Source organism: Scyliorhinus canicula, chromosome 11 (assembly GCF_902713615.1).
Source record: "Scyliorhinus canicula chromosome 11, sScyCan1.1, whole genome shotgun sequence".
NCBI classification, from domain to species: Eukaryota; Metazoa; Chordata; class Chondrichthyes; order Carcharhiniformes; family Scyliorhinidae; genus Scyliorhinus; species Scyliorhinus canicula.
In genome coordinates, this window is record NC_052156.1 from 123,280,931 (window position 1) to 123,294,975 (window position 14,045).

Genomic DNA, 14,045 nt, shown 5'->3' on the forward strand with positions numbered 1-14,045 from the left:
CCTTAAAATAAAAAGTTTAAAAAAAAATTCCATGGGATGTGGACATCGGTGACTGGGTCAGCAATTAGAACAAACAACAAAGAAAGGTACAGCACAGGAACAGGCCCTTCGGCCCTCCAAGTATGTGCCGACCATGCTGCCTGTCTAAACTAAAATCTTCTACACTTCCTGGGTCCGTATCCCTCAATTCCCATCCTATTCATTTGTCAAGATGCCCCTTAAATGTCACTATCATCCCTTCTTCCACCACCTCCTCCGGCAGCGAGTTCCAGGGACCCACTACCCTCTGCGTAAAACACTTGCCTCGTACATCTCCTCTAAACCTTGCCCCTTGCACCATAAACCTATGCCCCCTAGTAATTGATCCCTCTACCCTAGAAAAAAGCCTCTGACTATCCACTCTGCCTATGCCCCTCATAATTTTGTAGCCATCTGTCAGGTCACCCCTCAACCTCCGTCGTTCCAGTGAGAACAAACCAAGTTTATTCAACTGCTCCTCTTAGCTAATGCCCTCCATACCAGGCAACATCCTGGTAAATCTCTTCTGCACCCTATCTAAAGCCTCCACATCCTTCTGGTAGTATGGCTACCAGAATTGAACACTATACTCCAAGTGTGGCCTAACTAAGGTTCTATACAGCTGCAACATGACTTGCCAATTCTTAAACTCAATGCCCCAGCCAATGAAGGCAAGCATGCCATAAGCCTTCTTGACTACCTTCTCCACCTGTGTTGCCCCTTTCAGTGACCTGTGGACCTGTACACCTAGATCTCTCTGACTGTGAATACTCTTGAGGGTTCTACCATTCACTGTATAATTTATTGCCCTTCCTTAATTACCCTTCAATGGAGTGGCTTGCCAGGCCATTTCAGAGGGATCTGGAGGAACTTGTAGGCCAGACCAGATAAGGAAGGCAGATTTTCCTTCCCTAAAGAGCATTAGTAAACCAGATGAGACGGTCGTTAGTAGACTTTTGGGATGAGATTCTCCCGTCTCATGTTTCTTGGTAGCACTTTTTGTTAGCGGTGGGATTCTCTATTCCCGCCGCTTATCAATGGGATTTCTGATTGAAACCACCCCATACCGCCAGGAAACCCGCAGTCAGGTGTGCGCTGCTGGCATGAACAGAGAATTCCAACAGCTGGAGAATTCCAGCCTCAATTTCAGATTTTTGTTTTATTTTATTCAAATTTCACCATTTGCCGTGGTGTGATTTGAACATTGGTCCCTGGAGCATCACCCTGGGTCTCTGAATTACTAGACCAGTGAAAATACTGCCGCACCACCATTTCCGCATTACAACATTCATAATAATCCAAAATCCGAGAATTTCTCTTTTTTTTCCGTTATTTAATCTCACCATTTATTGCAGTCTCTGTGGATTGTTTTTCCTGCAGCGTGACTTTCTCCTCCAAATAAACAAGGGCACTGCTCAGGAGCAACACATCTTCCATTCTCATCTTCCACAAGAATACCAGGACAGACACAGCCAGGGACACAGCGGCTCTTTAACTTTTAACAAAGAAAACTCAAATCATTTTCTTTCCCAGTTCAATGCATCATAATTATTAATTTTACACAACCATTATTCCTAAACCAAATATTACATGACATTATTCAGCAAAATGAAAATGACATAGGGCTGGATTCTCGGGCTGAATCCCACCCGAGGTCAAAGGGCTTCTCCATTGTCCGCATCTCACCTGTGGCGTTCTTGGGGACGGAAGAATCCAGCCCATAATCTATCCTGCATTGAAGTTAATTAGGCTTGTCCGCACATGTTTAAATTTATAGGTAGAGGCAAAAATTAGGAATGATTAGTTACATATTAAAATAGATCTGTATATTTATGATGTTATATTGCAGGTACTGCAGGGCACATTGTATAACCATCAGAGACTGGTTGATTTTGTCCAGACTAAGAGAAGCTGTGCCCCTTGATCTTTAAGAGAACGTAGATCATAGAATCATAGAATTTACAGTGCAGAAGGAGGCCATTTAGCCCATCGAGTCTGCACCAGCCCTTGGACAGAGTACCCTACCCAAGCCCACACCTCCACCCTATCCCCGTAACCCAGTAACCCCACCCAACCTTTTTGAACACTAAGGGCAATTTAGCATGGCCAATCCACCTAACCTGCACATCTTTGGACTGTGGGAGGAAACCGGAGGACCCGGAGGAAACCCACGCAGACACGGGGAGAACGTGCAGACTCCGCACAGACAGTGACCCAAGCCGGGACCCTGGAGCTGTGAAGCAACTGTGCTACGGTACTGCCCTGAGAGTTGGTTCTCCACACATATAGATAATCAAGTTTAGATATTTCCACCGCCACGGCAGTAAAGTGAACGCACTAAGACTATTTTCACACCCACTGAAAAACTCAAACTATGTGAGACTATTTCCTGAGGTGCCCTCAAATGCTCGGAGTTCCTAAGTTCATCACCATTTTCACATCAATGCGCATCCAAAATCGCCTCTCATTGGTGCAGAATAAGTGTAGAGTTAGACTGTTAGTGATACAGTAGTCCCCCGTTATACCGCGCTCCGCAATACCGCGGTTCGCGATATACCGCGGGGGGGCTTATGGACCCCAACTGTCAGTTGTGTCAATTTCAGCGGCCGGCTCACTTTGATCCGGAGAGGGAAGCTGCTCTTTCACTGAAACAATCAGCCGGCCGCTGAAATTGACACTGCCCGCTGCTCTCTCCCTCCAATCCAACTTTTAAGTTTTAATGTTTCTGATTGGAGGGAGAGAGCAGCCGGCAGTGTCAATTTCAGCGGCCGGCTGATTGTTTCAGTGAGAGAGCAGCTTCCCTCTCCGGATCAAAGTGAGCCGGCCGCTGAAATTGACACTGCCCGCTGCTCTCTCTCTCCAATCAGTACCCCAGCAGCCACAGCCTGTACCTCAGCAGCCACGGCCTGCACCCCAGCAGCCATAGTACCCCAGCAGCCACAGCCTGAACCCCAGCAGCCACGGCCTGTACCCCAGGAGCCACGGCCTGAACCCCAGCTACAGAGGGGAGGGGCGATGTGAGACCATGCTGGTCTTGCAGAGGCCCGTATGACCTCTTCCTGTGTTCTCTGCTCTCTCCCTCCAATCAGAAACATTAAAACTTAAAAGTTGGATTGGAGGGAGAGAGCAGCGGGCAGTGTCAATTTCAGCGGCCGGCTGATTGCTTCAGTGAGAGAGCAGCTTCCCTCTCCGGATCAAAGTGAGCCGGCCGCTGAAATTGACACTGTTTTAATTAGATCCACGATGGGGGTTTTAAATTTATTTAAAAATCTATGCTAGCGCTTCCCATTGTGAGTCTATGGGGGTCTGACCTCTCCCCCCGCCCCCCGTAGACTCTCAATGGGAAGCGCTAGCATAGATTTTTAAATAAATTTAAAACCCCCATCGTGGATATCCGCGGCTCGGATGCAACGCGGGTGGCTGTCTTGGACCCCAACACCCGCGTTATAAAGGGGGACTACTGTATAAAACAAACCATCCAGTCATCATTCAGTTCCCTTTGTTACAGGTTAAAACCCGCAAATTGACAAATCAATGGATACACTCACGTTTGGCAAACTTCGACTTCTGCATGTCTTTGCATTGCTCTTTTTACTTAAGATCACATTGGTGCAATCATTATAAATTTTCCCATTCGTACATCCTGAGAAAGAAAATCCCAATGTTTGTTAAAAACAAATTTTGATTAAACACTTATGACAATTCTGACTGATGACACTGGAAGAAATATAGAGACAATAGCTCACCTGGACTGATGGTGGTAGGAACTACAGGACAGGAAAGTTGCCCATTTTCACAATTGCTGAATGAAAAAAGATGTTATATTTTTATACATATTTAATTAATTACTTCCTCAATGTTTTCAGAATATGGACAAATACACTTACCAGGTTCGACCATTCAGAGTAATACTCTGTCCTTTTTTGATTACTAGTTCACCAACATAACACGAGCAGTCTGATTCATCAATACATGCCCCAGAGTTGTCCATGTACTTGCCCTCAGGACAGCCACAGCCATAAACTGGCACATCCTTAACCGTGCAGGTGTAATCATGCAGGGATAGTGATCGACAAGTGCGGTTACAGGCTCTCATATCATTCTCAAAGACCTGAGTGTTGGCACATGATGTTTCTAGATATAAAAATATTACTTTCATTAGTTCAAAGGAGGCAATTAGTGGAAGTAAACCTCGGTCTTTTAGAGACAGAGAAAAAAGACATTAAAATGAGGATGGGAATAAGGAAATGGTGGAGGCATGAAATGAAAATCGCTTATTGTCATAAGTAGGCTTCAAATGAAGTTACTGTGAAAAGCCCCTAGTCGCCACATTCCGGCACCTGTTTGGGGAGGCTGGTACGGGAATTGAACCGCGCTGCTGGCCTGCCTTTGTTTGCTTTAAAAGCCAGCGATTTAGCCCTGTGCTAAACCAGCCCCCATATGAAACAACTTTTCTTTGTCTGTCTTCACAAAAGAGAATACAAAGAACATAATTTGTCAGGAACCAAGGTTCTCAATGAGAGTGAAGGAGTTAAAGTAATTATTTAATAAAGAGAAGGCACTGCAAAAAGTATTGGCTGACATCGTCCCTGAATCATATCTTAAGAGTTTTAAAAGAAGTGGCTGAAGAGACAGTGGTAGGATTGGCATTTTACGGAATTCCCTAGGTTCTAGAGCGGAGCCTGTGAATTGGAACGTAGGAAATAATAATAAGAATGATCTTTATTGTCACAAGTAGGCTTACATTAACACTGCAATGAAGTTACTGTGAAAAGCGCCTAGTGGCCACGTTCCGGCATCTGTTTAGGTACACAGAGGGAGAATTCAGAATGTCCAAATTACCTAACAGCACAGGCAAGATTCTCCAATCCCCCGCCGGGTCGGAGAATCGCCAGGGGGCAGCGTGAATCCTGCCTCCGCCGGCTGCCGAATTCTCTGGCGGCGGGGTTTTGGTGGGGGTGGGAATCGCGCCACGATGGTCGGAGGCAGTTGGCAGCTGCAACCCCCTGGTGATTCTCCGGCCCACGATGGGCCAAGTGGCCGCCCGTTTTCGGTCGGTCCCACCTATGTAAATCACAACAGGTCCTTACTGGCGGGACCTGGCTCCACGGGCGGCCTGCAGAGTCCTTGGGGGTGGGGGAGGGGGGGGGCTGCAGAGGGAGTTGGCCCCGGGGGTGCCCCCACGGTGGCCTGGCCCGCGATCGGGGCCCACCAATCCGGGGCGGGCCTGTGCCGTGGGGGCACCCTTTCCTCCCTGCGCATACGCTGGGATGACGCCAGCACACCCTGGCGCTCCCACGCATGCTCCAACTCGTGCCGGCCAGCAGAGGCCCTTCGGCGCCAGTTGGCGTGGCGCCAAGGCCTTCCGCGCCAACTGGCACGGCGCCAAACACTCCGGCGCCGGGGCGGCCCGATGCCGGAGTGGTTCACGCCACTCCTCGGTGCCGGTTCGCGGAGAATCCCGCCCCACATCTTTCGGGATTGTCCGATTGTCCATGAAAGGTGGGGGGAGAAAAAAGAGGACTATAAGTCTCACATCAGTAGCAGAGAAAATGCTAGAATCTAATTTTAAGAATGTGGTAACAGGGCACTTGGAAATCACTATATGATTAGGCAGAATTGACATGGCTTGGTGAAAGGGAAATCATGTTTCAGAAATCCATTGGAGATTTTTGAGGGTGTAACTTGCAGGATTGATAAGGGATAGTAGTGGATGTGATATATTTGGACGTTTAGAAGGCATTCAACAAAATGTCACACAGAAGCTTGTTACAAACATTTAGGATTTTAGGGTTCATGGGATTGGGTTAATATATAAACGTGGATTGGCGATTGTCTAATAGATAGAAAACACAGAGTAGACACAAACAAATCATTTTGGGGCTGGAGTGTGTTTCAGTTTCAGAGTCAGTTTCAGCTATTTACAATCTTCATTGAAAATATAAATGAGGACACATGAGTGTAATGCATCCAAGTTTATTGATCATACAAGGCTCGGTGGAACAGTAAGCTATGAGGAGGATACAACAGGTTAACTGATCGGACAATAAGATGACAGATGGATTATATTGTGGGGAGTGAAACTTCTCCAGATTGCTACTGAATAAGTCGAATTTTTTCTTGAAAAATGAGCGAGGGAAAATGATGGTATTCAGAGGGATTTGGGAGTCATTGGAAGTGAGTCACAAAAGGCAAGCGTGTAGGTGAAACAGACAATTAAAAAGCATTTGTCAATTGTGGCGAGATTGATTAATTCTATAATTCTCTGGAGTTTGGAACGAAAGGTGATTTCATTGGAAGCTATAAAAGTCTTAGGTGGCTAGATAGTCAGCATCACATTAATTGTTCATTATCAGCTCCAGAGAATATTTAGTTCCATTGGCCACAGGTGTATTATATAATGAGCAACAAAAGCAATTCTGCTCGTTCTGAATTCCTGTCAAGCCCAAATTTCCCCCACTATTCTTGATTTTATCATTTTATTTTACTAAAGACCTAAATAAAATCGTAATTTACTGCAAATGTCTTTTGTCCACTTTCTCACGAGGACACCATGAGCAGCACACTCGTGAACATACGCTCCCAGTCCAGCACACAGACAGTCATTGATGTTCTCACAGGCGCAGGTAGCAGCTACACACATCTAAATAAGTAAATAAAGTTCATAGTTGAAAATATTCGCCACCATTCAAAATGTAGTGTGTCATTCAATTCTATTATTAATTTATACCCACAATGCATACTTATTTAAACTAAATAATTATCCTTTTCTTGTCCATCATTTATTGCCCTTGAATTCAGTGGTTTGCTAGACCATTTGAGAGAGCAGTTAACAGTCAACCACGTTGCTATGGTTCTGGCATCACATGTAGGCCAGACCAGGTAAGGTTGGTAGATTTCCTTCCCTAAAGAGGCATTTGTGAACCAGATGAGTTTTTACAACAATCACCATTACTGACTTTATGTTCCAAGTTTTTATGAACTGAATTCAAATTCCACAAACTGCAGGGGTGGAACTGAAGCCTGGTCTACAGACATTAGCCTGGGCCTCTGGATTACTAGTTTGAGGTGGCATTATCACGATGACATTGTTGCCCTGTATCCATCTGATTGATTTTCCATTAATTATCATAACTTGTGGAGGCATACTGTATAATTTTAATTTATAAGGAAAGACTTGAAAAGCTTACAAAGCATCTTTTACAATCTTGGGATGTGGGAAAGCAGCCAACTAAGTGCTCGCGAAGTGTAGTCACTGTTGTAATGCAGTAAAATCTGCACACAGCGGGATGCCACAAGCACTACTATAAATGACAGGCCGTCTGGTTTAGTGATGTTGGTAACTGCTGTTGACCAGGATCAATAGGGACTCCGTGTTCTTCTTTGAAATGTCTACCTGAGAGGGCCAATGAGGTCTTAGTTTAAGATCTCAAAGGAAGAACAACGCTTCCGACAATACAACACTCCCTCAGTACTGAAGTAGCAGCCTGAATTATATACTCCAGTCTTTTAAGTAGCATTTGGACTTACAAACTTATGACTCAGAGGCGAGACTGTCATCCCTTAGCCAGAACAATTTACAATTTTTTTAAAAATACATGGAATCCTTACGTGATAGTATTTCATGTAATCCACTGTAGAATGGCAAATGGAGAAAGCACTTTTTGGATCTTTTAAATGGAAGCAGTGTTGTTTGGCATAGTTTTCTGTAATATAATTTCAAAGTGTGATGATTTTTTTAACGGTTAAGTCCAAACATTAAAATTTGAAGGAAACTTTCTTACTCATTCACATATTTAAAGACATTTGCGGTGTTTGTTCATATAAAGGGCGGAATTCTCCGCTGGTGGCCAAAATCGTGGAGGCCGTCGTGAACTCGGCGAGGTTCATGACGGCCTCGGGGCCCGCTCCCCGCACCTAATTCACCCCCACCCGGGGGGCTAGAAGCGGGTCCCCGTCGTTCCCGGCCGCGACCTCGGCCGCTGGAAATGACGCGAACCCGCGCATGCGTGGTGCCGCCTTTCTCCACCGCCGCCCGGCAAGACGGGCGGCGGAGGGGAAAGAGTGCATCCGTTTTGGATGCAGTCCCGACGATCGGTGGGCACCGATCGCGGGCCTGTCCCCTCCGGAGCACAGTCGCGGTGCTCCCGTCCCAATCAAACCCCTGGATGCCCCAAACGGGCATCCGGCGCCCATTTCACGAATGCAGCGACCAGGTGTGGTTGCTGCCGTGGTGAAACGGGCATGAAGGGCCGGCCGCTCGGGCCATCGGGCTCGGAGAATCGCCGTTCGCCATGAAAAACAGCGAGCGGCGATTTTTCCGAGGGGGGGGGGGAGAATCGCGGGGGTGCCGGGGGGGGCGTAAAAAATGTCAGGAGGCCGTCCCACGATTCTTCCACGCCACATGGGGAGCGGAGAATTCCGCCAAAAGAGCTGGTCCTCAGGAGAAAATGTAATTTTAGATTTCTAGCCATTGAGGAGAAAGGTTGCGCAGATTATCATTTGACAGTGACATCGAATTAATTGTATAATTGCTGACTATGTTGAGCTAAGAAATACATGTTTTAAATCTGTGGAATTGATCGTCAGGTAGATAATAGATTTAGGCCAATGTGAGTGTAAATGATCCGGTCCCGGCCACCATGGGAAACCTGGCAGGCGGGATGGAGATTTTGCCGGACCGTTGAAAGGTCCATTGACCTCAGTGGAAATTTGTGGTCTCGGGGTTGACGCGATCCGAAAACCCCGCCTGTCATCTTTCAAATTTACCAAATGCAGAAATAAATTTGTTAGCTAAAATGAGATTTGACACTTGCAATATTAAAACACATACGCTTAAAATGTTGTGTCTTAAAAGTGCGCCCAATACAGGGCCAAGTTTGAATGTTTCCATTTTTCAGATTAACCATCCTCCACATGTGAAACTGTTGATCTTTGGTTCCTGAATAAGGAATTGTCAGCAGTTTGAAAGTGTGGGTGGGATTGTCCGGCTGCGTCCTCCCGGCGACCGGAGAATCCCGCCCCAGATCAATGGACTTCTCCATTGTCCACGTCTCGCCCGTGGCCTTCTTGCGACGGGCAGGGTGGAAGAATCCAGCCCTGTGAATGTGTTTCTTGAAGGTACTGCATTTAGTGACTCAAAATTCAAGACTTGTTGTCGTCTGCCGAGAGAAAGGGTTTTGGGCGCCATCTTGTTGAATGGGAACAGATTTCCGTAATGAGTGCGTTTAGCTGGGTGTTTCCCGGCACTCGCAGCGCTGAGAAACACCATGCTTTCTAGGGGGTACTCTGGTTATATTTGAGGCTTCAGCGTGGAAATCTCCGCTGAGGCCGCACTTAATACCGTTTCCTGCACTGAGGAAGTCCGCTCGCCGAAACTCCTCAGTGCAGGAGAAGATCTCTCGACCCCACCCGTCACAACCACCGAACCCCAAATCACATATGAGGGGGTCCTCGGCCCCCCCCCCCTGCACCCCACCACACCTGTGCAGGGCACTCCCAGACCCAGTCCCCGGCGTGAGAAAAAATCTAGCCTGGTCCTTTGGCACTGTCAACCTGTCACCACCCCTGCCAGCTGGCAGTGCCACATGGGAACCTTGGCAGTGCCAGGATGCCCGGGTGGAAACAGCAGTGTCAGGCTGCCACCATGGCCAAAGGCCAAATACCATCGCCTCTGATCCCCAAAGAGACCCTCACAAGTGCCATTCCATCTGGTCCCCGTTTGTGGAGACGAGAACTGGATGGCGCTTGCCCGAGATCTCTGAGACGAGGGGGTTAGATTTCATGCCTCAGGTAGATCGCGAGAATGTATATTAGAGTGAGCCTAGCTGGCTCACTCTAATAAGCAGATTTGTAAAATAATGATCCTGCCCACAAGGGGCGGGATTCAACTTGCGACGTCTCTTGAGATCGTGTTAGATCTCGGGAGGTGGGGCGAGCCAGGTAGATCCCAGAAGAGGGATCTCCCGACATCTTCCAGCCATTTTGCCTTTGGGGTGCAACACAGCCGATAGATCACGCCCTTTCCTGCTGTTTTGCTGCACCAGGTTGACGTTCCAATGGCAGAGTTAAAGGGCAATTTTCTGAATCATCCCATCATCTCATGTAATGTTTTAAAGCCTCTCAGACTTAAGTTTTAAAAAAAGACAGAAGAAATCTATTACTCTTTTAGTCAGGATGAACATTATAATGGACCATTACCATTTTCTGAACTGACACAAGGAGAAGGTATTTTTGGTTCAGAACAGCTGTCGTCAGTCTTCCAAGAGTTAGCAAAGGTGCTGGGTGTACTCTCCACAATGCCCTGTGCTGATAGGAAATCATCATCTGCATCATCATTGAAGGTGCCGCATAAACCTGGGGAAAGAAGTAATACACATCATCACAAGAGAATAGTTACCTCACATCATCTCTTATTGTTTTGAACATTTTATTTAATTGGGAGATAAGGAAATGATGACATGCTGCCTTGTGAAGTAATATTATTGATAGTTATTGGGGGGGGGGGGTGATAAATTCCGGGCTCTCCAGCTTCGGATTTGGGGGAAGCCCCAAAGATGCACTGGCGAATCCCGCTCACAACTTCCCAGGTAGGCATCGAGACCACAACTGCCCAGAAGTGCTTAACTTCCTCTGGCAATTGCACTGCGCTGTGAACCATCCCACGATGTGATTTAAATTGTTAATCTCAGAAGTTTCACGTTGTGTTACACCAACGGTAACTCGGAAACAGTTAGATGGTTGAAACCTCTTCTAACATCTGGGTAATTATTATAAATACCGGGACTGCCCCCCCCCCCCCCCCTCCTCCCTACCCCCACCCACCACCACCACGCTCCTGATACCCCAGGGGATTCCTGAACCTCTCCCCACTGGCAGGGTCGACTTACATTCCCCAATCGGGTTAGGTGAAGGGCTGGAATGCCCTGATCCCCACCGGCCCCCAATCTGATTACCAACACTCCCGGCACTCACCTCCATTATCTGGTTGGAGCAACCCCATGACCCGGCTCACCCACCCCCAATGTCCGACCCCCTCGACAACACTCACCTTGTCCAACATTTTCCACCCTCTGTTGATGTCCGACCACCTCCCCATTGCTTCTGATTTCTAACCCACCCCACCCCCAAATATACATCTGATTTGAAAAGTAAATGGGAGAAAAAAATGGGGCAGAACACTGCAACCTCACCAATTTGCTAAAAGCACAGACGCAAGAGTGGAGAGAGAGGAAAGGCACAGCAAGGTTCTTGAATGGGAGTATTACGACTTGTGGCGTAAAGAAAGGCGGTGATGGAAATATCTTACACATGCTTCCACCTGTTGATTAAGAAACCTTATTTCCTGCCCACCACTTGTGGAGTATCTTAATTTTCTACTAATGGCTACATTTCTAGATTCTGATGGCTTGCTCTTGAATAAACTGTTTGGAGTACTTCGGACCCGTTCTTTCACTGCCATGGACCTTGTGAGGTTGAAACTGGAGATGGGGAGTGGGGGTGGGATGGCCTTGCAGTATCCGCTTGCGCTTTGCTCTCAACCTATTATTTATGTGAAGTAGAGTGTTGCCTTTATTCAAAGCATTGACAGAGGTGTCTTATGCATGGACCACAAGACAATAAGAAATAGGAACAGGAGTCGGCTATTCGCCCCCTCAAGCCTATTCCGCAATTCAATAGGATAATGGCTGATCAGACATTCTTCCCGTCCTCCTTCCTGCCCTTTCCTCATAACCCTTGATTCCCTTACTGATGAAAAATCTATCTATCTCAACATTAAATATACACAAGGGCTCTTCCTCCTCGCTGTGGCAAGGAATTCCAAACACTCACAACCAGGAGAGAAGAAATTCCTCCTCTTCTCAGTTTTAAATTGGCACCCCTTTATTCTGAGACTACGCCCTCTGGTCTGAGACTTCACCATGAGGAGAAACATTCTTTCAGTATTTACACTGGCAATCCCGTAAGAATCCTATATGTTTTATAGTTTAATTGTTTATGTTTAATTATATGTTTTAATACGATAACTTTGCATTCTTCTAAATTACAATGAGTAGAGTCACAGTCTGTTTAATCATCGCCCATAAGACAATCCCTCCATTATCCAAGTTAGAATATAATATAATAACGGCCGGATTGAACTTCCCATGTGCCTCGTTCAATACAAGCTCCCTGCTAATGGGTGGAGGCCCATTACCTGGGACTCATAGAAGTCACCTCATAAAAGTGGCACAGTGGTTAACATTGCCAGAAACCCAGGTTCAATACTATTCTAAAGCCGGCCCGGATTGGGACCAGCATGATCTGTCGTCCTGGTTCGGACCTTTGTGCCGCATGCCGTGTTGCGTCCTTTTTGTTTGGCCTAAAACAAACTTTTATTCACCTACTCAGGCCTCCTGAGCTTTTATACTCGTGAACCTTCTCTGAACCACCTCCAATGAAACAAAGAGCTGGATTCGCCCATTCCTCAGGCGCATGTTTCTCGATGGCGTGCCGATTACTGCGGCGGGATTCTCTCTTCTCGCCGCTTGGCAATAGGATTTCTCACTGAAGCCACCTCACACCGCCGGGAAACCCGCAGGCGGGAGGATTGGCCGGAGCATTCCAGCCAATATCATTCCTTAACTAAGGAGGCCAGAACTGCTCACAGTACCATAATGCTGACCATTTCAAACCTAAGGCAATTGTCTTTGAGTACAGTGCTGTAGGCTGAGTCAGTTGTGCATAAGTGAACCTCTTTTTTAGCCATACCTTTTGTGCTTCCTTTTGCACCCTCAGGCAGCGAGATGTAAAGCTGCATGACCGGAAGTATCTGCACTTGCATTTTCAGTCCAAATGTTGTTGCCACTTGAATGAACATCGAGGACTGCTGAAACACTGTTATTTCAGCTGTTTCAAGAGAAAAGGTACAGATTCAGCTTAGTTCAGCCATTTTATTTCGTTATCTCTCAAAACCCACAGCAAAACATTTGTTTACCTGTTCTCAGAGGAATTGCAACTTTATTTTCACCAAAATACACATTGCCTTCATTGCTGAACACAATGTTGGTCTACAAAACAAAAAAAAGATGCGGGCTTGTTTCATTTGAGTGAACAGGTTGACAGAACTAATGTACGCAAATAAATATGACTTTACAAATTCTCACCTGATTCATAGTTAGGGTAACACGTTGCAGACACGGCTGTTTAAATGCTGCTTGACACTGGTGAATTTCTACCTTGATGTTCCAGTGATCCGTCTGTTTTAGTTGTTGGGCGGGGGGTGTGGAGGGGAGGAGAAAGAGGTTAAATAAACTAGAATTTAACAAAAATCTAAATTCTGAAACAGGTGGGGTTATGCTCATCATTTGAAACAACTAATAGGCCTCACGTACAAAAACAGCGTAATATGAACAATCGCCGATCATAGTGTAATAGGTGTTGTCGAATGTTGTGAAGTAAGTTGCTTCTTCAATTGTACATCTCCCGGGACAGCTGCGATACGAGCATGACCATTTCCCTCTTTTGCAAATGCTGTGAAGAGAAGAAGAATCAACAACAAAATTACAGCATTTCCACAAAGTAAAACAGAAAGTTCCTGGTGGCAGAAGACAAATGATCGGCGAACCATACCATGACTGGCACGAAGTGTTTCTAATCTCTCCGGACTGATAAATCGTTCCACTGTATTCACAAGGACAAGCAGTTTTGGAGATGCATCTGTGAGTGCCTCCGACATTATCAAGAACTTTGCCTTAAAATATTGAAATTAATACACAAGTTCATTAATTCACAAAGGGAAGTAAATGCCTTGCATTTAAAGAGCAGAACACGCTGCAACATTCCTATTCTGGCATTATTTCAGTAACAACATACATATTTTTTAATGTTAGACAGAAAATGTATATATATTGCTGTTGTTCACGGTTTGCATTTAAACAAAAAAGACAACCAATGTATTGTCTGCCCCACTTGACCTTGGGAAGAAGGGGATAAGTTGCTGTTTTGAACCACTGCAGTCCATGTTGTGTAGCTGCACCCTATTAAGT

At 46.2% G+C, this 14,045-nt stretch overlaps 1 protein-coding gene across 14 annotated transcripts in view; it reads right to left on the bottom strand.

Moving 5' to 3' along the window:
* LOC119973345 (mucin-2-like) overlaps positions 1-14,045 on the bottom strand; it is a 186,120-nt gene that overhangs the window by 148,822 nt on the left and 23,253 nt on the right. For all 14 annotated transcript variants that reach the window (XM_038811279.1, XM_038811274.1, XM_038811268.1 and 11 more), the window contains exons 9-20: positions 13,630-13,750; positions 13,392-13,530; positions 13,164-13,256; positions 12,995-13,067; positions 12,769-12,906; positions 10,219-10,374; positions 7,630-7,724; positions 6,535-6,661; positions 3,906-4,152; positions 3,765-3,820; positions 3,567-3,661; positions 1,362-1,513 (exon numbers count right to left, since the gene is read on the bottom strand). In XM_038811279.1, coding sequence (XP_038667207.1) covers positions 1,362-1,513; positions 3,567-3,661; positions 3,765-3,820; positions 3,906-4,152; positions 6,535-6,661; positions 7,630-7,724; positions 10,219-10,374; positions 12,769-12,906; positions 12,995-13,067; positions 13,164-13,256; positions 13,392-13,530; positions 13,630-13,750 — 1,492 coding nt within the window. The remainder of the gene's footprint in view (positions 1-1,361; positions 1,514-3,566; positions 3,662-3,764; positions 3,821-3,905; positions 4,153-6,534; positions 6,662-7,629; positions 7,725-10,218; positions 10,375-12,768; positions 12,907-12,994; positions 13,068-13,163; positions 13,257-13,391; positions 13,531-13,629; positions 13,751-14,045) is intronic.